Source organism: Mercurialis annua, linkage group LG6 (genome assembly GCF_937616625.2).
Source record: "Mercurialis annua linkage group LG6, ddMerAnnu1.2, whole genome shotgun sequence".
NCBI lineage: Eukaryota > Viridiplantae > Streptophyta > Magnoliopsida > Malpighiales > Euphorbiaceae > Mercurialis > Mercurialis annua.
Window position 1 is genome coordinate 35595848 of NC_065575.1, and position 27143 is coordinate 35622990.

Below are 27143 nucleotides of genomic sequence, written 5' to 3' on the forward strand. Positions count from 1 at the left end.
AACTTAATGTGAACTTAATGTGAACTCAATGTAAACTAATGTGAACTCAATATGAACTCAATGTCAACTCAATATAAATTTATTTATAAATATTATAAATTTAAAACTAACGTGGTGCAATCAAATTAATTTATTAATTATTTAAAAATAAATTTCTAAAGTGATAAATAAACTAATAACAAATTGAAAGTAAACTATGTAAGTTTTCCGCGGTGGTCGGTGTAAACTTAATGTAAACTTGATGTGAACTTAATGTGAACTCAATGTAAACTTAATGTGAACTCAATGTGAACTCAATATGAACTCAATGTCAACTCAATATAAATTTATTTATAAATATTATAAATTTAAAACTAACTTGGTGTAATCAAATTAATTTATTAATTATTTAAAAATAAATTTCTAAAGTGATAAATAAACTAATTATAAATTGAAAGTAAACTATGTAAGTTTTCCGCGGTAGTCGGTGTAAATTTAATGTAAATTTGATGTGAATTCAATGTCAACTCAATGTAAACTCAATATGAACTCAATGTCAACTCGATATGAACTCAAAGTAAATTAATCTGAATTAAATTTTTAGTAAAATAATTATAAAATTAAAATTAACTTATTTTAATCAAACTAATTTATTAATAATTTAAACTATCAAAAATAAATTTATTATAGCTTTAAAAATCTGATAATAAATTTAAATTAAGTTATAAATTTAAAATTAAATCATTAAAATTAAATTATTTATTTATGATTTATACTATTTAAAATAAACTTTTAAAATGACGAATAAACTAAATTGTTATCTAAAAGTAAATTATCTAAGGTTCTATTGAAATTAAATAGAAAATACTTTTAGAATAAACTTAAAATAACCATAATGTAATTCAATGTCAATTTAGTGTCAATTTAATATAAACTCAAAGTTTACTATTATTTTTAATGATTGTTGGTATTTTTTTTCGTGAAAAAAAAAGATGAGCAGGTTTGACAAATATTTAATGAACATGTGTGGGGAAACAAATAGCAGGTAGGGGACCATGAAAAAAAATTGGTGTGCAGGTGTGAACAAAAATTAAACGAGCCGGTAAAAATTAAATTAGCATGTAGGGACCATGGGTAATAATCATGTGGTAATACTTCATAAGCAAATAGAAAGAAAATAGTGGAAAAATAGACAATAGGGATAAGATAGGAATGACATTTATAAAAAGGTAGGCATGAAAACTTTTTTGAAAAATTGAGGAATTTTTGCAAAAAAAAAAAAGTTGGGTGATTTATACAAAGTTTTGAGTTTTTGAGTGATTTGATGTAATTTTCTCAATAGTTTTTAAGCCTCATTGCCAACTGAATGAGCTTAGTCCACCATATACAAAGGGCCCAATAGTCTGTATTTAGCCCATTTGATCAGTATGCAACTTAAGCTTGGTAACCCAGTTTGTATAAAATCTGAGCCATCTAGGGTTTTTTTATTTAGGGTTTCCTGCGAGCGACAGCTTCTCTTCCTCTCTCATTTTCACTGCACCATCGGCGAATCCAACAATGGCGGAACAGGTTTACCTCCATCTTCTATCTCTGTCCTGTTTATTTTAGCCGTGTTTTCTATTTTCTGAGCTGCTTAGATACCTTAAAATCTTTACTTATTTTAAACATTTAAATCTGTTAACATATTTTTGGTTCTTAAGATGAACTCAGTGCAGTAGAGTCTCGCAATTAATGTGATTTTTACAGTCTAGAATATGTTTAATTTTTCTGATGTAAAAAATTTTGACTTACTGTGCTTGTGGTTGATCTAACACTGAATTTTCTCTGTTTATTTGATGCAGACGGAGAAGGCTTTTCTCAAGCAACCCAAGGTTTTCCTAAGGTATATTCCGTTTCCTATCTCCATTTTGAAAAAAAAAATATGTCTATTTGAGCCATTCAGTATCTTATGTATCTGTATTTATGCAGCTCTAAGAAAACTGGAAAGGGAAAGAGACCTGGCAAAGGTGGAAACCGTTTTTGGAAGAGCATTGGGTTGAGTTTCAAGACCCCCAGAGAAGCAATTGAAGGTTCATTATCTCCTTTGCAATTTAGTGGCTCTGAATTTATTGTATCTATGTTTATTTACTTGTTGTATATTGATGTTGGGTAGATCTCTTATTTGAGAAACTCTGCCGGGTTCATCATGTCTTGAACTCTTGTAGAAGTTAACTAGCTGCTTTGTAGAAGTAGTATCTTTATCAAGATGGAAGTAATTCATTAGCTTGGCGTTTCTCCTTATCATATTGCCATTAATATAGTCACAGTTTTGTGTCTGCATGACAGTCATGTTAGGGATAATTTTATTGTATGAATTAGTTGAATGTCAATTATCAGATTTTTGTGTGTCCGTAACACGTCATTTACATGTTTGGAAGATGTCATGTTCTGCAATTGGCTGCTCTGCTTGTGCATTTCCCTAGATAATTTGGTTGGGAAACAAAAATAACTAGGAAGAAATAAAATGGAGCTCTACTTGTTTTATGCCAGTGTTTGTTTTCAAGTTTTATTTTGTCAAGCCTGGCCCTTTTTGCAATCAGTATTTATAGTTTTATTTAACTGCTTCATCTGAAAGTGTTTATGTTTCTTGAGTGATCATGTTCCATCTCATTATTTATGCATGAATTAATGTGGTCACTAATGTGTTATTTTTATATTTCTCGCAGGATCATACATTGACAAGAAATGCCCATTTACTGGCACTGTTTCTATTAGAGGCCGCATTCTGGCTGGTACTTGCCATAGTGCTAAAATGAATAGGACTATTATTGTTCGGAGGAATTACCTTCACTTTATCAAGAAATACCAGAGGTAAGAATCATTAATTTCCTCAACACAATTTGCTGCTGATTTATCTGTTTATTGGTCAAGTATGTCTGCCTAAGGTTTTTGTTTCTTGGACTCTACTTGGCACTTATTGTCACGCACTTCATACAGGTACGAGAAGAGGCACTCTAACATCCCAGCTCACATATCACCTTGCTTTCGTGTTAAAGAAGGAGATCATGTTATCATTGGCCAATGCAGGTCTGTATTAATATTTGCATAAAGTTCCTTTTGAAAGTTTAATGATAGCTGCTGTTGCATTTGAAGGTCTGATCAATTATAATCTGAATTTTGCAGGCCATTGTCAAAGACAGTGAGGTTTAATGTGTTGAAGGTTGTTCCAGCGGGTTCCTCTGGTGGTGTAAAGAAGGCTTTCACAGCCATGTGAGAAGCTTCATTTTATGTAATTTATATTGCCAGAGAAGGGCTCTAGTGAGATGATGATTGTGTTTTGTGGTCATCTAGATAATTTCATGTTAAAGTCTTTATGACTCTAGTTTTGATTTTAGTTCCTTGCACTGTTGGATGGAGATTTGATCTGCAAAATGTTATGATTAATGTCACATTTTTGAAGTTTTTTATCTTATTATTTAGGTTTTGATGAATTAAATGTCCTTTTTGTTATGTTATTTGAACCTCATCCAATGATCCAACTACATGCGACTTTATCAATTAACTTGTTCTAATTGCATGGCATGTGAAAATAAAGAAATTTTCTTAATGTTTTTGTCCTAACTTGTTCATCTTGTTCTAATGTTGCTACACACTTTTTGGATACAAGATTCCAAACTCGTATAGTGGCATCATCACTTGCAGAGAAAAGCTGTTAAAAATAATAAGGTGGTGAATCAGTGACTGAAAAACAAGGGGGAAAAGAGAATTGCATCTTCTTTGCAGCAATATATTTTATTATTTTTCCATTTCAGGATTGCCACATAAATAGCAAAGTCAGCAGATATAGCAAGTTTTCATTGAAATGTGCATGAAAAATCCCTAAAACATGTTATGGATCATCTACAAATGAAGTACCACCAACAATCTGAGGGCAACAAACATAGAGAAGCAACAATTACTTGGGTTGAGCTTCAAACATGTAATAACAGTTGCTCAGATTATACAATTATTAAATGTATTAACATACCTTTCTATGCATCATATTCCCACTTTCTATTTCACTCTCCAGTTGGCTCCTTGTAAGAAAATATCCTTAATTACACATACATATAAGACCCATTCAAGCAGAAATACTCGATTTTTGTCGAAAGGAAAGATGTTCGAACACAAGACACTTTTATATTGAGTTAACCAAGTCATATGTCTCATAACATCAAAATAACTCCGCCTGAGTCCAGTCGTCGGAATTTACCCGAAAGAATGTCCGACAAGCAGCGGTCAACATGCTGTCAACATGTGGTCAGCACGTGGTAAGTTTACTGTTGATCGATGACACTGTTATGTATTCGTGATTTTTCAGTGTTTATTATATTTATCTTAAGAATAATCTTGGTGTTTTGGATATTCTTTTGGTGTATTTTTGGCGTACTTATGCCAAAAAGTAAACTGAAAATAAAATAAAAATAAATTTGTCTAGATTTGATTTATCTTTGATATTTTTTAATTTTAAATCTTTATAAATATATTTCCAGTATTTCAATTTCTTTATCAGTATTTTTACAATTAATTGTTTTCTTCTTTGAATAGTTATGAAAAATCTTATTTAATTTGTTCACGATACAAAAAATTATAGTTTGTTTTAATATTTTTTTCCTAATTTGTATAATAAAATATGTGTAGAACTCTTACTTTAATATACTTTTGGTGTTAAATAAAATAAAATTATAAGTGCTGAATGAAAGTGAAGGTCCCATAATATTGGCATGGCGCATCTGATATCTCTGAAAAATGGAGAAAATGAAAGTAAACGCGCAAGAACTTTCCTGGAATGCCACTTCTTCTCTTTTTTATTCTTTCTGTCCCACAAAACCAGCTGCTCCTCTCATTTTTCATTTTCATGTCTACTTTATCATATGTTTTTCTTATTCACACCACCCAAAAATAAAATATTTAAATACCAAATAAATAATGTTAAAAGATATAGCTTTTTAATTGAAGGTCAAACAGTATTTGTTTAGTTTAAAATTTAATTAGAGATTTAAAATATTTTATTTTATTTTATATGGCATATTACTATTATTTTATACTATTATATACATACATATAAATCAGAAAATATTTTATTATTTTTAATTAGTCGAATATCAAATATAAATTTATCCAAATTCATTAGAAGTTGCAAATATATCCTAATATGCCAACACGATAAAATATTCAATTTTTCATATTAATTTACTTGTGCTGTTTCACCGCAATCTATTGTTTGGTATAAAAAAATATCATGACAATCCATTGATTTTTAATTTTTTACATACTCTAAAACTTCTCATTTAAACTTCCACCTAGGAGGTGGAAAGTTAAAATCTATCGTTTTTTTTATAAATGATACTAAATTATGTTAGCATTTAATTCTCCTAAATATATTTTTATAAGTTCATGAATTTTAGTACATTTCAAATATAAATCCATGAATTTCACATTTTATTAATTTTTAATTTATAAATTTAATATTAATAAAATCCATCAATTTAAATATATTTCAATCCAAACAGTGTCTTAGAATAAAATTATAGAAAAGGCAAATCACACATTACATTTAAATTTTGTTGGTGAATGTAATCTCGTGGTGGATGCTACATAATTTGGACTTTATATAATTTCACTCCAAATGCTTGGCTGGCGCGCCATATTTAAATCATTTTTGGAAATTGAATTATTCGGTTTGAAAGTTTATAATTCCCCGAAAGTAAAACTTATCAGAAAACTAATTATTGAAAAAATTAGAGTGGTGGATATTAATTTTTTATTGCTTAGCTCATTTAATAACTTTCTAGAAAGTTGTATTCTAATTTCAATTAATTTAAATTTAAAGACAATATTACTTTTAATAGCTAAATTGACTAATTAAATATAAAAATATAATTGTATTTTAATTAATTTAACTAGAGAAGTATAACTTATCTAAATTTTGTTGGGGAAGTTATTTCCTTAGTTAAAGGGAAGTGAACTCCTAATTTTTTCGGGAAGTAGATTGACAAAAATAAACTAAGTAAAAAAAATGCTATTTTCCAAAAGTTAGATTTTCTTAGTGAAATTACCTCCAATCAAGACCTAAATTTTTAGCAAACTGCTCAAATCGCAAATAGATTTACAACTTTTAATACTTTAAATTTGTTTTTTAAAAATCATTTTTTTGTCTCTTTAACACTATTAGATTTTTTTTGAGTAAAAAAAACAATATTAGATTTTAATTAAATGAAAAGTCTATTATTAATTATAAATACGTAATAGTTGATGAATTCATTTAATTAGATTATATAGTGTTTGAAAGCAAAAATTAGACTAAATTAAATTTGTTTTATATAAATGGAGTCTAAACTAGATTACATCTAAAAGAGGCAATGGGTGTTAATGAGATAAATAGCTATTTGCCTGAGTGATATAGAGAGACATACCCATCAGGTAATGTGTTGTTTTCAAGTACATGAGACGTAAAGAAGAGGCATTAATATATGGAATTAAATAATTAATCCAAAGCTTTTTATTAAACTAGTTTCGCGTTACGTGCTATGCACGTGACTCGTAACGTAACTCGCCAATGAATATATTAGTAATTTATTATAATTATATTAATTTTTTTTATTTATAATTAATATTAAATTAGTTAAGAATTTTTGTAAAAATAAATATAATATATTCGGTTATTAAATTTTTTCCATACTGAATTTATTCTTATTTTGGTTTTATAATAACCATAATTAAATAATCCTACTAATTTGGAGACAATTTAGTTATTTTTTACATACTAAAAACTAAATTGGAGACAATTTAGCTACCTATTCTAATTAAGACTTTAATTACAATAGTGATTAATTAAATAACTAATTAGTTAATGACTATAAAACCTTTATTTAGTAGTGAACTGAAAAGGATTATTCAGTAAATTTGCCTGTCCCCCCCCCCATCCGTGCTTTTATATATAGTATAGATAATAGATAGATAAAAATATAAACTTAAAAAATTCATTCAAAAATTACAATAAAATATAACTAGATTCAATTTTATAAAAGTTTATATTTATATCTTCTAATCACATTGACATAACTTTTTAAATGAGCAACTTAACAATCGTCTACATCATAATATTTTATTTTTAAATAAGTCTAACTGATAAAATATTAAAATAAATTTTTTTATTAATAACATTATTATTAACATTATTATTTTTTTAATAGTTGTAATCTCGATTGATTTTAATTAATTGAGCTTTTTGGTTGTTTCTACCAAAAAAAAACGTACCACCAATATATTCATGAAGAAAATAACAAAATATACAAAAGAATAATCTGTATAGAAAAATCATTGTATTCTATAAAATAGTCCCTCGTCAAATTAAAAAAAAACAGAAAAAAAGAAAAAAGACAAGTTAGCCAAAATTTAACTTCTTATTATCTGTAAAATATTTTTCTAATACTGCTTAACGAAGACATAGTTAATTTGGTCAGATATTAGATAATAAATTAAATTAGCCGAAACAACAGACTATGCTAATATTTAAAATCAAAACCTTAGAAATACATTTAAAAGAGGCTTAATTCCTTAAAAAAATCACACCTTGCATTTTTGTTTCGTTTATAACCTGATCTTATAAAAACACAATTTGTACCCAATTTTGAATTTTTATGTTTCATCTCTACCCAAAGGCATTAAATTGTACTCTTTTCATTTGAAAAAAAAGTTTAAAACAATCCTTCATTTTTAACTTATATACTAATTAGATATTAATATTATTAATAATACAAAAATACCATCTTTTTCAAAAAATTAAAAAATAATAATAATTTTTTAAAAAAATATTTCGAATTTTTTTTTAATTTTTTTCAAAAATATTTCCGACAAAAAATTAAAAATAATAATAATTTTTTTTAATTTTTTATTATTTTATCAAATTAAAAAAAAAAATTAATTATTTGGATGTATTTGATTATTTTTTAAGTTTAAGGATTTATTTGTATATTTTAAAATAGAAAAAAGTATGTTTTAAACTCTTTTCCAAATGAAAAAAGTATAATTTAATGCTTTTAGGTAGAGATGAAACATAAAAACCCAAAATTGGGTACAAATGGTGTTTTTACAAGGTCATGTTATAAACGAAAAAAAAGTGTAAGGTGGGGTTGTTTTAAGAAATTAAGCCTTTAAAAGAATAGAGAACTTTAGCTAGTCATGAATAGAATGTTTACTTTTTTAGTTCTTACTAACATTTTTTATACCATTATATTTAGCTTTAAAAAAAATCACAGAGTCTTCGACTATTCAGAGAAATTAAGGACAAGCTAGAAGAATATATTTATATAATTTTGCATTTACTTCGAAATTCTTATGACAACAGATCGGACAATAAACTTACCAAAAGGACAAATTGGAAGAAAATTTGATTACAATAAAATAAAAACAAGCAAAAAGTCTACCATGAATATAAACTATAGTACTACACTTATATCTAAGTTTTTATTAAAAAATTAATAATTTAGGCGTGGACAGATAAAAATAGTACAACAACTTGACCTTATTATTATTATTATTATTATTATTATTATTATTATTATTATTATTATTATTATTATTATTATGAAATTATCATATGATTAGTTATAAATTGAGTGAAGGTTCAAAAACCCCAAACTTGGCATGAAGTATCAAATAAGCACAACCTCGTAAAAGTGGATCAAACTAACCCAGAATTATGCAAAAACGTATCAAATACCCCCTTCCCCACTCTCACCCTAGAAAGTGAACACTCTCCGATTTTAAATGACTTTAGGTGGTTTTAGAGGGTTAAAAAATTAAAATAGTCCTTAATATTTATATCATTTACAAAATTAAAATTTAATATACTTTTATAACTATTATATTTTAATACTTTAAAAATCAAATTAATTTAAAATAAAAACTAAGGGATCTTTTTATGCCTTTTTCAACTATCATCAACTTCTTCTTCTCCAATCAGCCACCTACCCGCCGCCGCCGCTCAAAAAAGAAGAACAGATCCCAGACAGGATATGTTCTTCGTTTTTGAAGAACAAAAATGAAAAACAGATCCCAGGTGGATCTGTTCTTCATTTGAATCCGGAGGTGGTCGGAATTGATTTCGGAGGTGGTCGGCGGCCGGTTTAGTATTTTTAATGTTTAATTAGGGTTAATTTTAGTTGATTATGAGAGTAATTAGAAAAAAAGATAAAAAAAGCCCCCGATTGTACATTAATTAAATTTTAAATTAAATGGATTTAATTAGTATTTTAATTAAGATTAATTAGAGTTAATTAGGATTAATTTTTAAAATCAGCTTATTCCACTCTCTTTTTTGGTCAAAAGGGTGAAACCGATCCGGTTTTGCCAAGTTGTGGGGTGATTTGATCCGGTTTTGCGAGGTTGGGCTTATTTGATACTTCATGCCAAGTTCAGGGGGGTTTTTGAACCTTCACTCGTTATAAATTATTTAAAATTAATCTCCTCAGGCCTATCAATCTTTTAAAAATTCCTAAAACGTATAGTTAGGAGCAAGCAAAAGATCCTACCAATAAAATTAACCAATCCAACCGATAAATTTTGGTTGGTATGTCGGTTATAAATTTGAATTTGGTCGTTCGATTTTGAGAATTAAAAATTTTATCAGGTTATTTTAAAATTTAAATTATTCAAACTAACCGAACGAACTAAATAAATAGAATATTTTATTATTATTTTAATTATTCTTTATATTTTTTGATTTTAACCAAATCAATTGAATTACCGACTTATTTGGTTCGATTTGATTTCAAATTTTTTATTTTTTTTGTTCAGTTAAATTCAATTTCAGTTAAGGTGTAGTGTATTCGACTTTAAACATTTTAAAATTCTGGTTTATTTATAACCAAACCAAATGTTCAACCATACCTATAGTAGCTTTACACGACTGCACGTCTGAACAATGCATTACACATAGTGCACCTTCCATTTAGGAGGTGTTAGGTAATAATGATTATTAAAAAAATAAAAAATTCTTTAAAAACAATTAATTATTTTAGAAAAAATATATTAAAAAGACAACACCAAACACTTTCACTTTCACTATCAACTGGTCACGGATTCTCTATGAAAGCATATACCGTATTTAATTGTCTTCATTTCTATAATTCCAAAATCCAAATAATTTTAAGGGCATTTCAGTAAAACTAAAGATAATTTTGAAAATTAAACTAGTCTGAATAAATATTAAAATGTTGATATTTTAGTGTAAAAAGCAGAATTGAAAGCAGAAAAAGCGCCGTGCTTGCTTATTCAAAAAAGCAGAACAAAACTCTGACTCCTCCCAATTCTATTCCTTCTTAAATTTCTTGATTTTGGAATATAAATATATAAATATATGTAGAATATTACTTGTTCTTCATTGAAGACAATTTGTTGGCTTTGCTTTGTCTCCAAGCAGCCAACTTTTTTCAGCCAACTCTTTGAATTCCAGAATTTTCATATTCAAGGGTATGGATTCTAACATTTTTGATATTCATGAATTTGCATGATGTCTTTTTTTTTCTTTGATTAATGCAAAGTTTGTGTTTTTTTTGTTGGGTTGTACTCTGTATTTGTCCTGTTTATTGTTTTTCTTTCTGTTTTTTTTTTAAATAATCACTCCTATTTTGTTGGTGAGTGGGATTTTAAATAATGATGAAATATCAGTTATCACTGGTAGTTGGTCATATTTTGAGATGTGCGGTTATTTTCATTAACTGTTCTTTTTTTTTTAGTTTGATTATTAAAGAAACTGAGATTGTGCTAAAGCTGAGTTCTTTTTCATTTTTCCTCACAATTTTGTGGGTTAGAAATTGTAAAAATTTACGTTTTACCTTGTTTTGCTTTTAATTTCCATTCCACATTTTGATAGAGAGTGGTTCTGTTTGTAGTGTTGTGATGTGATTTGGACAAAATTTCATTGTTTCAAGTAGACTTTGGAATTCCAAGCTGATTTTGGAAATGGAGGAAAAACCATTCCCTGCATGGTCATGGTCTGTTGAGCAGTGTTTAGAAGAGTTGAATGTTAAGTTGGATAAAGGTCTGAGTTCATATGAAGTTGAGAAGAGGCGCGAGCGATATGGCTGGAATGAACTTGCCAAAGAGAAGGGTAAGCCTTTATGGCGACTTGTGCTCGAACAATTTGATGATATGCTTGTCAAAATTCTCCTGGGTGCTGCCTTTATATCGTTTGTTTTAGCTTATATGCACGGAAGTGAATCTGATGCTGTTTCTGGATTTGAAGCCTATGTGGAACCTTTTGTGATAGTTTTGATTTTAGTGCTTAATGCTATTGTTGGGGTGTGGCAAGAGAGTAATGCTGAGAGGGCTCTAGAAGCCCTCAAGGAGATGCAGTGTGAGTCAGGGAAGGTTCTAAGGGAAGGTTATTGGGTACCCGACTTGCCAGCGAGGGAGCTTGTTCCTGGAGATATAGTGGAATTGCGAGCTGGGGATAAAGGGCCTGCTGATCTTAGAGTTGCGGCTTTGAAGACATCAACGTTGAGACTCGAGCAGAGCTCTTTGACTGGAGAGGCTATGCCTGTTTTGAAAGGTACTGCTCCCATATTCATTGATGACTGCGAGTTGCAGGCGAAGGAAAATATGATATTTGCAGGCACGACTGTTGTGAATGGGAGTTGTGTTTGTATTGTCATAAGCACTGGAATGAACACTGAGATTGGGATGATTCAGAAGCAAATACATGAAGCCTCTTTGGAAGAAAGTGATACCCCTTTAAAGAAGAAGCTCGACGAATTTGGGGGCAGGCTGACTACTGCAATTGGGATTGTTTGTCTTATTGTGTGGGTCATTAATTATAAAAACTTCCTCTCGTGGGATGTTGTAGATGGTTGGCCTGTAAATATCCGATTTTCTTTTGAGAAATGCACTTACTATTTCAAAATTGCTGTTGCACTGGCTGTAGCCGCAATTCCTGAAGGTCTTCCTGCAGTTATCACCACTTGTTTAGCTCTTGGTACCAGGAAGATGGCTCAAAAGAATGCAATTGTAAGAAAGCTTCCAAGTGTAGAAACCTTGGGATGCACTTCTGTAATTTGCTCAGATAAAACTGGGACTTTAACCACAAACCAGATGTCTGTGACAGCATTCTTCACTCTCGGTGGGAAAACTACTTCATCCAGAATTTTCCAAGTTGACGGAACGACTTATGACCCTAAGGATGGAGGAATTGTTGATTGGACTTGCTACAATATGGATGCTAATTTGCAAGCCATGGCAGAAATATGTGCAATTTGCAATGATGCTGGGGTCTTTTGTGACGGGCGTTTGTTTCGAGCTACAGGTTTGCCCACTGAGGCAGCTCTCAAAGTTTTTGTTGAGAAGATGGGGGTTCCGGATGTCAAGGCTAGGAATAAAATCCGCGACAGTGAACTTGCAGCAAGCTATCTGATTGACCGCAGCACTGTGAAATTAGGTGAAGAAACATTGTATTCTGTGTATTAAAGAAGTTGTAGTTTTTTATGCGCTGTCTCAAATATTTTTTTTCGTAGTGTAGGGAGCTGTGATTGGTGGACCAGAAGATCGAAAAGGGTTGCTACATTGGAGTTTGATCGCATTCGGAAGTCAATGAGTGTTATAGTCAGGGAACCCAATGGAAGCAATCGACTTCTTGTGAAGGTGACCATCAGCCGTGATTTTATTAGTTTCATAGTGGCATTAATCAAGTTAGCTTATTTCACACAGAAAAAGGGATAAGCGGGACATTTAAAGAAAGGAATTGTATAGTGGTCAGAAATATAAAGAAAGCAATTGCCTTCTTATGTTATGCTCATGCTAATTTTAATTCCTGGTTTTTAGCAAGCTTTCCTGATTGACTTCTGGTTTCTAGAGATAATTGTGACCATTGGAATATGCAGGGAGCTGTTGAGAGTATACTGGAGCGCAGTTCACATGTGCAACTTGCAGATGGATCTCTTGTTCCCATTGATGAACCTTGTAGGCAACTATTGCTCTTGAGACTTTTGGAGATGAGCTCTAAAGGATTACGGTGCCTGGGATTGGCGTACAAGGATGAACTGGGAGAATTTTCAGACTACTATGCTGATGATCATCCTGCACATAAGAAATTGCTTGATCCAGCTAGCTACTCCTCCATTGAAATTGATTTGATTTTTGTTGGAGTTGTTGGTCTAAGGGTGAGTAAAGGCTGTAACATTATGGATTACATTGTTTAATTGATCATTGCACTATCAGCTAAAAAGGCTTCTATTTATTAACAGGATCCCCCACGCGATGAAGTTGACAAAGCAATTGAGGATTGTAGGAGAGCAGGTATCAGAGTTATGGTTATAACGGGAGACAATAAGTCCACTGCTGAGGCAATCTGCAAGGAAATCAAGTTATTTTATCACGACGAAGATGTCAGCGGAAGCAGTTTTACTGGTAAAGAGTTCATGGCTCTTTCGCCTACACAGCAAATGGAAATCTTATCTAAACCTGGAGGAAAGGTGTTCTCACGTGCTGAGCCCAGGCATAAGCAAGAAATAGTACGAATGCTGAAGGATATGGGGGAAATTGTTGCAATGACTGGAGACGGTGTAAATGATGGCCCTGCTCTTAAACTCGCTGACATCGGAATAGCCATGGGTATAACCGGAACTGAGGTAAGCTTGTGAAATGGTTTCTTAAGGGAACATTGTGATTCACCTTATCATGCGTGCTTCGACTTTTGTTTCCGTGAACACATGCTCGTGCGAATTGCTACGCTATTTTCCCTTGCGCCTTTAAGCTTATTGAATTGTGCAATTTATTTATTTTGTTGCTTAAGCCTTGAACCTGAAGGGTGAACTCTCTCAGAAGTTAGAATTCAATGTTTGCAGGTTGCCAAAGAAGCTTCAGATATGGTTTTAGCAGATGATAACTTTAGTACCATTGTTTCAGCAATTGCTGAGGGTCGCTCAATTTACAATAATATGAAAGCTTTTATTAGGTACATGATTTATCTCTTCTTTTTTCCTTTCGGGTTGTAGTTGTTAAATGTTAACTGAAGACTTTTATGTTTTTTTCAATCTGCAGGTACATGATATCATCTAATGTTGGAGAGGTGATATCGATTTTCTTAACTGCTGCACTGGGTATACCAGATTGTATGATACCTGTACAGCTTTTGTGGGTGAATTTGGTTACAGACGGCCCTCCTGCAACAGCCCTCGGATTTAATCCTGCTGATGTTGACATAATGCAGAAGCCGCCCCGCAAAAGCAATGATGCTCTTATAAATTCTTGGGTTCTCTTCCGTTATTTGGTAAAAATTCACGAGGAGCATTGTTGTGGTGTTTTATATTTACCTTTATAAAAACAAAATGGTTTTAGTGTCTCACTTTACATTTTGTGTCATGCAGGTTATTGGTTCTTATGTAGGTATTGCAACAGTTGGTGTATTCATATTGTGGTACACTCAAGCTTCATTTCTGGGTATCGATCTTGCGAGTGATGGGCACACCCTTATCGAACTATCACAGCTTCGGAATTGGGGGGAGTGTTCCAAATGGTCAAATTTCACTGCAGCTCCATATTCGATTGGTGGAGGACGCATGATTACCTTTTCAAACCCTTGTGATTATTTCTCTGCTGGTAAAGTGAAGGCGATGACTCTTTCCCTCTCGGTATTAGTGGCAATCGAGATGTTCAATTCCCTGAATGCGCTTTCTGAAGACAACAGCTTGGTTAAAATGCCACCTTGGAGGAATCCTTGGCTTTTAGTCGCAATGTCAGTGTCGTTTGCTCTCCATTGCCTCATACTCTACGTTCCGTTCCTGGCTGATGTGTTTGGTATTGTTCCATTGAGCATGAATGAGTGGCTTCTAGTCATCTTGGTTTCAGCTCCAGTAATTCTAATCGACGAGCTTCTTAAATTTGCGGGAAGGAATTGGAGATTCAGGGCAAAGGAAAAGACGGATTAAACAGACATTAGACGGTTCTGCTAACTTAAATATCATTTTTTGACACATTAGTTTATTTTATTTTGTTTTGGTTTGTTCTTTTTTCCTACAATCACATTCTCACATCAACTGATTTTGTTCACTACAATCAATAGAAAAGGTAAATAACCAGTCTTTTTTCTTTTGCTTTATATTATTAAAGGGTTTGCAGTGGATTAGCTCATTTGATTAAAGAGCAAATAAGTGTTGAGTAATGAAAAGATTTAATCAAAAAATTCAAGTTGATGTACAAAAAAATCCAGATTTATTGGTTGCTTTATTTTAGCTGAAATTTCATTTAATAGTGTATGTATCTCATCAGACCTGGAGTGTGATGAATCTTCCACAATAAATTTTTTAATTTCACCTCCTCCTTCAATTAAACTATATCCTGCTGCTTTTGTAATATGGCCACCCTTCATCAGCTTTCTAAGATTTGCAACGCCATCCCATAGCCCTACCGACGCGTATATATTGGAAAGAATTACGTAGTTCCCTGGATTCCACGGCTCTAGTTTGAAGAGAGACTCGGCTGCTATCTCTGCAAACTCGACATTTTTATAGAAACTGCAAGCTCCAAGTAATGTTCCCCATATTACAGAATCTGGCTTCATTGGCATAGTCTTTATGAGATTATAGGCTTCTCGTAGCTCCCCGGCTCGCCCTAGGAGATCAACCATGCAACCGTAGTGTTCCAATTTGGGAAAAATCTTAAACTTGTTTTCCATCGATTCGAAAATTTGCCGACCTTTTATAACCATGCCCCCATGAGTGCACGCCAAGAGAACTCCGACAATTGTAACATCATCAGGAGCAGTACCTTCTCTCTGCATCACCAATACACGGTAGATAAATCGTAATAAGAACATAAAAATCTGTTTGCACAAAGAACATCCAAATCAACTGAAACAAGTACAAAGACTTACAATCATTTCGTTATAAAGATGGAACGCGTCGTTGCTTCTCCCATGGATAGCCAAACCCATGATCATTGAATTCCAAGAGCACAAGTTTCTCCTCTTGCCAATAATCTTATCGAAAACTTGCCTAGCCGCGTCAATTTTTCCGCACCTTGCATACATCTCCAATAACGAATTGCTTACGTATAAATTCCTTAACAGTCCATTTTCTCTAGCATATATTTCTATCCTCTCCCCAACTTCCAATGCTCCAAGATTTGCACAAGCTGGAAGTACACTAGCAAGAGTCACTTGGTTCGGTCTTAAACCTCGCACCTTCTCCATCTTTAGAAACATTCCTAATGCCTTAGCATACTGTCCATTCTGCGAGTACCCGGATATCATCGCAGTCCACGAAACCACATTCCTCTCAGGCATTAGTTCAAACACTTTTGACGCTCCCTCCATATCCCCAGACCTCGAATACCCAGCAATTAACGCATTCCAAGTCGGTATATCTCTAACAGTTTTTCCATCAAACACTTTGTGTGCAAGTTTGAACATGCCCAATTTGGCATACATGTCGACTAAAGCAGTCAAGCAGAAGACATCAAATTTGAAACCCGACTTGACGAATTGAGTGTGAAGTATTTGGGCGTGGAGAGGAGAGCGGAACGAGGCGCACGCGGCGAAGATGAATGTGAAAGTATGTTCGTTTGGAGTGCAGTTCCTGAAGCGCATTTGGTAGTATAGATGGAGGGATTGGTGAGGCTGGTTCTGATAGGAGTAAGCTTGGATAAGCTTGTTGTAAAGGAAGACATTTGGGTAGGGAATAAGGTCGAACAGGCTGTGTGCATATGGAATGTTCGGGATTTGGAGAAGCTTTTCGACGAGAGTTTTATTGTAGTCTATGCCATTTCGAAGAGTGTAAGCGTGAATTTTCTTCAACTGGTTCATATCAAATTACGGTTATTTGGCATCATTACCGGCGGCTTCTAACAATCCTGTTAAAGCTGCACGAGTTTAGTTTAGTGGTCTAAGTCTCAGCCATTTTGGTGCTATGGTTGCGGATTCAAATCCGGATGTATATTGTCTTTCTAATAAATGGAGTGGTTATAGCTCGGAATATAGCCTATACAGGTATATGAAGCTTGCAGCAGAGGCAGAACTATGTCTTATTTTCAGTCCGGACTTAATTTTTAATTCAACTTTAATTTTCCGACAGTCCAGAATTAACATCTATCTTACCTTAAATTTTATATAATTTTATTTCTATAATTTAAAGTTTTGTGCATTTTTTTTAAAATTTTGGTCTTAGGCGAAGCTGGAGCCATAAGATGGTTCGGCCCCTAGCTTGCAGACGGTCCGCATTTGGAATTTGACAATTCTAGAATTCAGCTAGGGGAGTGAGTCCCCAAACAAAAAAAAAATCAAACGAAAAGCAATCTGCTAGGTTTTGGGTTCGGATCTCTCCCACAAACGCTCCCCCTCTCCAATTATAAAAAATTTAAAAGAAATAAAATATAAAAACGACAAGGCCAGTTTCGGAGCAGCTTATACAATGAATTTACCCACTATAACAACAAAAGTAAATAATAAATCAAGAATTTTGAATTCATTGCATAATGTAACATAACCTGTCTCACAAATAGGACTAATTTAAATTCAACTAAAAAAAATAGCGAATGGCTAGCTAATCTGATAATGGTGACAGCTTCCTTCCCTTCTACATGCAAATTTTTACTGGTTTGAAACTGTACATAATAGATGTGGCATTGAAAAATATGAGCCACTCGGACGGACAATCATGACAGCAGAATACACATAGATATGCTTCGTATCTGACGGTTCATCATCTTAGCTGCTAGTCACATGCCCCTGTCGTAGATCAACTGTTTGAACATTATAACAGCAGGAACATCGATGATCATGAACTTGTTAGTCTCTTTTACTCGTCGTTGATTAAGCTGGGCCGTTATTTTGCTTCAGAAGAAAGAAGACTGGTCATGGAGGACGTTCAGGTGAGCCAGTATTCTGGCTGCTAGAGACTTCATGCTGCCAGTCCCTCTCTGCGTCAAGTCAACTAAAGGCATCTGAGCAGAGGATCCGTACTTTAGTTTGAACTCTGGCAATCGGAATATCCTTTCTAAAGCTTTTAAAGTCTTCTCCTGCAGTGAGGGAGAGGAAGAACCGAGAAACTTTATAATTGATGGGATTGCGTTTGCTTCTGCTAGCACTTTGATGCCGCTTTGAAGTCTTTCAGCTTCAATTAGGGTTAACAATGCTTCTAAAGAAGCCTCACAGACTCCAGGATCAGGATCTTCAAGAACCTTCACTAGTGGGATTATGGCATCGGCTTCCACAAGGCAAAATGATGATTCAACAGCACAGATGCCGCCATGAACTCTGCAGCCAGTTTCTGGTGGAGCTGAGAAACACCATAAACCCGTTTTCTTCGGTATTGGTCGACTCAGTGTCGGTGAACTCTGTGAAAAATGAGTCAGAGAAACAGCAGCATTTTTCCTAGTCAAAGGAGACCCAATGTCCAACAACTGTACTAATAAAGGAATAATCCCAGCTTCTGCTGCTCTCTTTTGCCATTCCAACTCTTCTGAAACTGTAAAACGACATATGGCTCTCACAGCGTTTTCAATTAACTGGTTCTTATGGGGGTCGCTTTGCCTGCTCTTCGGAATACATTTGACAATTACTTGAAGTGCCCCAGCATCTAGAAGCCATTGGGTAATCTGGGGATTTTCTGGGAGGTTAGAGATAATGCCCATTGCTGAAGCAATCTCTTCCATGTCATCAGAAGACCGGACAATCCTGAGCAAGTTGTTGAGACAATTCTGATCCACATGCTCCGTAATGATGGCTTCATCACCATCTTCTACCAAGCAACAGAACAGCTTTACAGCATTTGCTCGTACATTTTGGTTATTATGCTCGCATAAATGTGCCAATACTTGCATGGCTGAAATCTGTTTATATTAAACAAGTTATTGTTCATATGATGAGTGATAATATACATCAAGACAGAAAACTTAACATAAGTCATCAGAAAACTGTAAATACAAAAAAGAGGCTGATAACAAGAAGATTTATGCAGAATGTTGGTGACCTTAAACTGGCCTTATTTAATCCAACATCCTGCTATCTACTAATTCAGTGGCTTTCTAGATTCTCAAAATCCAAAATCAAGTCAACTTATGAACTCCTCCAATTCCAATCATTTCATCCTATTAATCATATCTACACTGCTTTTATCTATTTCCCATGAATTTATATTTTGGAAATGACATATTTCTCTTAGGTATTAAACTATGAAGCACCGATACGCGTACGGGTACGGGTACGGACACTGGTACGGGTACGGGGAACGGCATTTTAAAAAAAAATAGGACACTGATACGGCGGGGACACGGCAATTTTTTTATTTTTTTTAAAATATATATTTAGTCATATATAAGCTTTCAAGATACAAAAACAATGAATCTTATGTTATAAGATGCATAATTAACATGTAAGTTAGTTGAATAATTAAAAGGAGGTTACTGCTGCTTTCTTTTTTTTACATCAGGGGCTGTTTTTCTTCTTTGAAAGCAGGTTACTGCTTCTGTTTAGATATAGGGGCTGCTGTATTTTTCTTTTAAAATTAAAAATAGGGTTTAGTTTCACTTACTATCTAATCTAATTGTATTTGGGTTTGGGCCCATTTAGTTAAATTTCTTATTAAAAAACCCATAAAAAAAAGACTTAAAATTAACTAAATACCACTAGAAGTGTCCCCCCGAAGTGTTCCCAAAGTGTCCCCGGCGTGTCCCCCTCTTTGACCAGTCAAAGGTACGGGGACACGCCACGTGGCGTGTCGGGTACGTATCCCCAGCGTGTCCCCGAAGTGTCCCCCTAAATACGGCACTCCGGAGGAGTGTCGGTGCTTCATAGGTATTAAACATTGTTATTACGAGTATTAGTGTAGATTATGCAAAGTGACCTCTTTACCCTTTTATGACAGTATATATGAGTTACTAATTAAGTAGAATAACCATTGGCAATATTATGTCCAAGAACAGGCAGCAGTGTTTTTTGCTCTAGCTGGAGAAAACACATGCATTCAAGGCCTCTTGCTTACCTCAGTCAATTTGGTCTTGATAGTTGAAGCTGAGGGGGACTGACACAATGCATAGAAGATACGGAGAATATTATGCTGCACTTTTGGCCCTGTCAAGTTTATCAAGGAGAAGAGCATTAAAGTGTCATCATCAGACTCTAACAACGAAAGTGGTGTTGAGCTGGACTCTTGAGATACTGTTGACTCCGCCAGGTGCATCATTGTTGCAGCCACCTGTTCACGCAAACCTGTAGATGATGAGATGTGTCGGAAGAGAAGGTCAAGCAATGGGCGTACTGCTCCTTCTCTAATCATCTGCAGTCCATTTGCTGGCAAACTGGAGAGGTTCCGAAGAGCCTTAATTGCCACCTTTTTCATCTCAGAATCACCATTTGCGACCAAGTGAAGTAATGGACCCAGCACACCTCCTTCAAATAATGATGCCTTATTGTGGTCAGTCAACTCCATGTCTGCCAAAGTCGATACCATAATCATATTCACATCCTCTGGTCCTGCAAAAGCAACAGGGGAAACGTTTTCAAATATCTAGCGGCACTATAACCCTTTAAGATGCATAAAATACATAGAAATACAGTCATAGGTTGGTAGAACCGATTAGACACATGATAAATTGCTGAATCACTGAGTCAACCTGATTATTCATGTAGCGTGTTGGTGAATTCAAAGTGTACTATTATGCATGCACCAGATTTTAATCAATACATATATAAACAACATTAGATGATGGATATGCTTCTCCATAAGTAATTAGCATATTTTGAGCTGATTACTTAACATGGTAATTGCAGCTTATTTTACTTGCGGTTGAAGCTGCTTCAGAAAGATTTTTATCATCTCAACACATCCGCATGACACAAAGATAAAAGAGAAAAGTGATGGCTCTTGAAAAAGTAATTGAAATGAGAACTACATCAATAAGCTAAAATAGAATATCATTTGCAAAATATTTACCTGTAGATAGACGTTGTAGCAAATGTTTGAAATAGTTTGCCTTTGCCATTAATATGATGTTTTGATCTGAGAATGAGAGATTCTCCAGTAGCTTTTGGGCATCTGCGGCAGCTTCACTGTCATCACTGTTCGACATAGTCACTAAGAGGAGAATGCAACCTTGAACCTTCCCAACACAATCCCTTACCAGGGTATATTTTGATAATTCTAACAGTAATTCCACAGCTAACTTCCTTTCGCCAGCTCGACGCCCAAGAAATTTAACAATAGATTCAATCGCATTTTCAACATTTGCAACTCTTTCCTGCAATATATTACAGAGATAATATTAACAGTGAACCATCTAGCTTCTGCAGATTATCTCAAGTAAGGGTGTTTCATGAATACAAAATAAAAATAAGAAGGGGTGTTTCACATTAGAAGTAAAGTGTATAACTCATATGATGGATAACTATAGGGCGGAAACCGTAACTTTGTTGACCAGGAATTCATTTTTCCACCGAGTATTCATCAAAGCATATCAGTTGAGTAACTACATTGGAATTTTGACCAAAATGAGGGAAAAGAGATAAAAGTAGCCCACTAACATAGACAGATCCAGAAAAATAAAATTCAAATTTGCACAATAAGTTTAATTAACAGTTGTTGCCAACAGATACATCCTACGCATGTATCTTCACTTCAGGAACGGTTTTTCCAACAAAGCCTGAAGAATACAAATTTGGAAACTGGAATTCTCAATCGCTATAAAAAAACTCTGGAAAATTATGCAAAATGCAGCTACATATCATACTATCTGGAAATAAGAAAGTGAAAACATATACTTGCCCATGATTCTCAGCAGTTTAGATTGCATCATAAGAAAAACAAAATGATAGAAATGTACTAATGAGCTGATAGTTAGAGTTAAACGTACCTTGGCATCATCACTATCTTTAGCTAGAATGCAAAGAATGCCCAGGGCGTGGTTCCTTATATCACGATTCTTTGCACCAAGAAGCTGGACTAGAACTGATATATAATTCTCCAACAGTATCCATTCCCGATGATGATCCTTCTGTTCACAGAGAACCTCCAACTGTTCCAGATAATGGAGAACTTCTTCCTCTTCTTCAGACATGAGTTTTGATTTCATGGAAGCAATTGTGATCATTGTGTTCCTATCCTTCCATTCTTCTATTGATTGCCTCAAGGTTTTATTAGGCCGTAGAATGGATGTGTCTAGGGGAGTCATGGTCAAAGGACACATTTTGTTTCCATCTGCGAACCACTTTTGGATTGCACTGCGCTCAAATGTTTGTCCCGATGAGGTCTCAACAGGGTCCACCATAACATCCCCAGTGATTGGACAATAAAATGACTGGAGTGGTTCCAGTGGTTGATTACCCAAAGACTTCCTTTTTGTGAAATACTTCATCTCCTTCTCCTTGGGAGAAGAAGCAGCATCTGCTCTTTCTAGCAAAGCAATAATTTGAGCCATCTGTATAGCTTCAGCTTGGTTCTTCCTCAGTTGAGTATTTTCAGTCTCACTCTTAAACTCTTCGAATTCTTTCTTTAATGCGGCTCTCTCCGTTGAATTACCAACAGCCTCAGCTATGGAAGTCAGCAGGTTATTGGCATAAGAACGATCAACATTTCTCTCCTGTATTCCCGTCTCAATTTTCTCCAATATCTCCTCTTCCGCTACAGCTGCCTTAAACTCGGCCCTCTGCATGCTATCACATAGTCTTGCAATCTCTTCATAAATAACAGATGAAAGATCCAGAGAGGCTAAAGGAAGAAGATCTAGACCCCGGCTGATTTCTTTCGTAATGTCCTCTAAGCTCTTAACAATTGTCCGACAATTCATGAGAAGATAAACTTTATTTCTCTTAGTGCAGTCAACAGTCAGCTGCTTTGCGGTTTTAACTTCTCGATTGAGAATCTCAATTGCTTTGTTTAAACTCTCAGAATGACCAGTGCCATTCTTATTGAGTGCTTTCAAAATGGGAACAATCCTTTCCAAGTAAACGGAAAGTTCCTTAAAACTTTCCTTCTTAAAAAGAACACTGTTGGCAGCATATGAGATCTCCATGATGCCCTCTATAATCTGGGTCAGGAACTCTGCAGCTGGAACAGCCGAGGCACCTGCAACCACGTCTAACACCATCTCATAATCACTGAACCAAAGCTAGAAAGTTCATAAAATAGTCTAGTTCCATCGAATAGAAGTACGGTTGCAACACAACCGTGCGGCTGCTTAAACGAGACCGGATTTTATAGCCACCACATGATGTATCCTATTCAATTCTACTCCATAAGCAATAACCAATTATACATTTGTCCAATTGAAAATCATCCACTTGAAAATGTTGAAATGCCTAATTGATTAAACCTCAACAATCTAATTTCTATCAGCTCTACCCCTGCATTTTCTCAGCAACCAAACAAAGAATAGCCACAAATTATAATTAAAACAAAAACATATAAAACATGTCTTAAACATATGACTACAAAATCAAAATTCAACAAAATGAAATAGAATAGAATCAAGCTAATTAAACTTAATTATCAATTCGAGTTCTGAAATGAAATTCAAAGTCAGACCAAAGGTAAACTTAGTCAACTACCTTCATGAAAAACAAACATTAAATAAAAGTAAAACTAAACTTAAAAATAATTAATCAGTTCCAAGAATTCAGTCAAAAATAATTTATAAAGCCAAAAAAAAGTGAAGGAGTGGACTAACTTGTTGGGAGAGCAACAGTTCATGAAGCTAGGAAGAAGCACAGCTAGTTCCAGGAAATTTTCCGGGAAAATGCAAAAAGATTTTCCTGGTAAATATTTGGCAAATGGAGCCGGCCTGATCAAAAACATCCAAAAAAATATCTGCAAATGAAAGAATGAAATAATGTTTATATTAAGATTAAAAAGAATAGAAAAACACGCATGTTCTTGTTTTTTCTATTAAATAAAACTGAGACGAAGACTCTTCAAGACTTGGCTTTGGTCTGCACCATCTCACACTACTCTTTAAATATTTTTTATAAAATAAAGTGTATTTTATTTATAAATTTTTTTAATTAATCTTTTTTTTTTTAATAAAGATTAAGTAATGTAATTCTTTAGAAAAATTATTTTAAAATTTAAATATCATTAGCGGCAAGCCATTATAGTTTAACTTTTCGACTCTGAATAGTTAAACTAAATTTAAAATGTTTTTAATTAATGTTTTACCTAATTTTACTATCATTATTGAATAAAATATTTGGTAATGAATGATATTAAAGAATATTCATTTATATATGAATAAAATAAAAATTAAACTTTAAAATTGACATAATAAAGAATTCATAATGTTTAGTTTTGTAATGAAATAATTTAGAAATATTTTATATGTTTTTATTTTATTTTAGTTTTGTGGTTTGACTTGAAGCCTATGATGATTAGTATTTGTGTGTCTGGTGTGTGCATTGGACGTGCATGAGCCCTTTATGTAAAACTTGTAGCTCCGCGGTCCACCATGTGGATATTTTTAGAAAAATTTACACAAACAAATTTATTTTAATAATTTTTTTTCAAAGATTTTACCATTTTTTATGAATTTATTAATTTTCACTTATATGTTTTTATTTAACCTCTTTAAAACAAATTATCATTTATTGTCAATATCTTTCATCTCTTTTCCAGATTTTTGTTGTTATTACCATCGTCATCATCTCCTCCGCCATTGTTATTCTTTTAAGATCTGAAAATTATCATTGTTGTTAGGGTTGTGTACGAATCAAATCAAATTGAGAAATCGAATCGAACTGAACCAAAATTTGTTGTTTAGTTTGGTTATTCGGTGAAAACAGTTTAATTCGGTTTCTATTTATGTAGTGTTCGATTTTCGGTTCGGTTTGAGGATTTTCAAAACCGAAAAAACCAAACTATCATATAAAAAAAAGTTAATTACATAAAAAAATCACGACCTTTAAACAAAGTTTCATTTTAATCACAACCTTTAAAAGTTGGCATTTAAAGGCACGATCTTTCATTTTATTTCAAATCTATCACTAAAATAAAATTTGGTGTATTTTTACTGACAAACAATTATTAATCCTACATTCTCTAGCCGAAAGATAATAATATTTGGTGTCGATCTATAATTTGGGTCTTTAATTAATATTTTAATAAAAAATTTAGTCAAAAAAAGAAATACACTAGAATGATAGATTTGGAAAAAAAAATGAAAGATCATGATTTATATAGCAACTTTTAAAAGGTCGTGATTAAAATGAAATTTCGTAAAAGGTCGTGATTTTTTTTAGAATTAACCCTCCCTATGATTTTTTTCTAAGAAATAATATATATTTTATTTGTATTAAAAATTTTGTAGTCTTTATTTTTAATTATTATTAATATAAGCTAATAAATTTTATACGATATATATAAAAATTTTAAGCCCTAATTATTTAATATTTGAATTATTTGTAATATATATGAAAAAAATATACAAATTCAGTATTCCCAAAAATTCAGTTTTTCAGTTTTGATCGGTTCCCAACACCGAACCGAACCGATGCACAGCCCTAATTGCCGTCATTATTTTTTTCTTTTTCTTTTTTCAAATTTGATTGCTTTTTATCATCACCGTCTTCATTCGTCATTATCGTCGTTATTTGTCATCATCGTTCATCTTTGTTTTTTGTCTAATTCATACTCCTTTTTTCTATTAATTTTTCTTTACAGTTTTTCACCATTAACATGTATAAAAATAAACAATCTTTAATATATTAATTTTTTTAACTGTAATTTTTAGTAAAAAATTACTAAAAATGTCAGCCTACTCGGGTTTTCTTTTATTTAATTATCTCGCTTAATTTTTTATTATACACTGCTTATTTTTAAAATACCTAAATTTCAGATATAACAAATAAATCAAAAATAAATAATATTATAACATAAATTAGTTTTAAAAGAAATTTTATAACACAAAGAAAAATAAATTAAAAATAAACAATGCTTATTTTAATTTAGGTGTTTTTCCTTCAAAAAAACCGTTTATATTTTATAATAAAAATAAAACTAAATAAAAAATAAACCAAAATACAAACATTGTTCTAATATAAAATAAACTAAAATTAGAAAACATAGTGAAAGTTTATGTTTTATGATAAAAATGAACAGAAAAATAAAACAAAGACTTAATGTGAATAAGCCCAATCAAAATTTTAACACCACTGCTAGCAGCTTCCAGAATAGAATGAGATGTTTGTCAAGTTGATCATTATTCATTAGCTCGTAATTTAGTCCGAATTGGTAAAATGATGGAATCTATAAAAATTAACTGCAAGTCTACAATCACATGTTTAAAGTATGCACCAAAAATTACCAATTTTTTTATGTGTTTTCCATATTTATAAATTTTTAATTTTGACATATCTAACATGACTTTTTTAATTTTTTACAATCAAGACCATGTGTGCGTTTTATTTGAAAAATAATACCGTTTTACTTCCAAAATGATGTCGTTTTACTCGTTTTACATCCAAAACGATGTCGGTTTCTTAATTATAAAAATTGGAAAGTTTGTGTACTTTTTTTATAAAAATTAAAAAATTATGTTAAATATACAAAACACGTAAAAATTAGTGATTTTTGGTATATTTAAGTTTATAACTTACTAGTACTCATTCTCCAAACGCAACAATCATACATCATCTCAAATATCACCAATTCAACATATTACTAATCAATCCATTATTTAATCAATCAATAATATAAATCATATATGCAAAATGAGATGTTATGAAAAACATTTTAGATAATTGTATTATATTAAGGCTTAATGTCTTAAAAAAACCCTAACCTTTCATCCCTTTTCAATTCTACCCTGATGTTACAAATCTGTTAATTTTACCCTATTTTGCATTTTTTCATTTCAATTGTACCCTAAAGCATAAAATTGATCTTTTTTTATTTGGCAAAAATTCTCTAAATTGACCATTTTTGCATTACATTAACTTTTTATATTAAATTTACCATTTTTTAAAAAAATTATTGAACTTTTGTCAAATAAAGATCAATTTTATGCTTTAGGGTACAATTAAAATGAAAAAAAAATGCAAACTGGGGTAAAATTGATAATTTTTCAACGTCGGGTAAAATTGAAAAGAGGATGAAAGGTCGGGGTTTTTAAAGGCATTAATCCTTATATTAATCATAGGTGAAAAGAGAAGACCGCGGTCCTCACGA

The 27143-nt window shown here is 32.6% G+C and overlaps 4 protein-coding genes across 7 annotated transcripts; 2 read left to right on the top strand and 2 right to left on the bottom strand.

Annotated features, from left to right (window-relative positions):
- Positions 1 to 1410: 1410 nt before the first annotated feature.
- Positions 1411 to 3417, top strand: LOC126653619 (40S ribosomal protein S11). The gene is made up of 6 exons (XM_050347555.2): positions 1411 to 1548; positions 1821 to 1861; positions 1948 to 2048; positions 2685 to 2829; positions 2956 to 3045; positions 3142 to 3417. The coding sequence occupies exons 1-6, from the start codon at positions 1537 to 1539 to the stop codon at positions 3230 to 3232; spliced, it is 480 nt and encodes a 159-aa protein (XP_050203512.1). The 5' UTR covers positions 1411 to 1536; the 3' UTR covers positions 3233 to 3417.
- Positions 3418 to 10250: 6833 nt separating this feature from the next.
- LOC126688006 (calcium-transporting ATPase, endoplasmic reticulum-type) lies at positions 10251 to 15094 on the top strand. Its single transcript, XM_050382562.2, has 8 exons — positions 10251 to 10473; positions 10896 to 12436; positions 12518 to 12639; positions 12879 to 13157; positions 13242 to 13625; positions 13842 to 13951; positions 14038 to 14266; positions 14364 to 15094. The coding sequence occupies exons 2-8, from the start codon at positions 10966 to 10968 to the stop codon at positions 14922 to 14924; spliced, it is 3156 nt and encodes a 1051-aa protein (XP_050238519.1). The 5' UTR covers positions 10251 to 10473; positions 10896 to 10965; the 3' UTR covers positions 14925 to 15094.
- Positions 15095 to 15149: 55 nt separating this feature from the next.
- Positions 15150 to 17025, bottom strand: LOC126688008 (pentatricopeptide repeat-containing protein At5g08510). Its single transcript, XM_050382567.2, has 2 exons — positions 15869 to 17025; positions 15150 to 15769 (listed from the first exon to the last, which is right to left on the bottom strand). Exons 1-2 carry the CDS (start codon positions 16796 to 16798, stop codon positions 15167 to 15169), a joined length of 1533 nt encoding a protein of 510 aa, XP_050238524.1. The 5' UTR covers positions 16799 to 17025; the 3' UTR covers positions 15150 to 15166.
- A 405-nt stretch (positions 17026 to 17430) lies between these two features.
- LOC126688007 (U-box domain-containing protein 24-like) lies at positions 17431 to 23859 on the bottom strand. 4 transcript variants are annotated; one of them, XM_050382564.2, is made up of 5 exons: positions 23653 to 23859; positions 21841 to 23329; positions 20925 to 21228; positions 19974 to 20464; positions 17431 to 18822 (listed from the first exon to the last, which is right to left on the bottom strand). In XM_050382564.2, exons 2-5 carry the CDS (start codon positions 23071 to 23073, stop codon positions 17827 to 17829), a joined length of 3024 nt encoding a protein of 1007 aa, XP_050238521.1. In that variant the 5' UTR covers positions 23074 to 23329; positions 23653 to 23859; the 3' UTR covers positions 17431 to 17826. The 4 variants fall into 4 exon arrangements, with proteins under 4 accessions (XP_050238521.1, XP_050238523.1, XP_050238522.1 ...); XM_050382566.2 differs by having other exon boundaries at positions 21841 to 23051; positions 23653 to 23858; XM_050382565.2 differs by having other exon boundaries at positions 21841 to 23063; positions 23653 to 23858.
- Positions 23860 to 27143: the final 3284 nt, after the last annotated feature.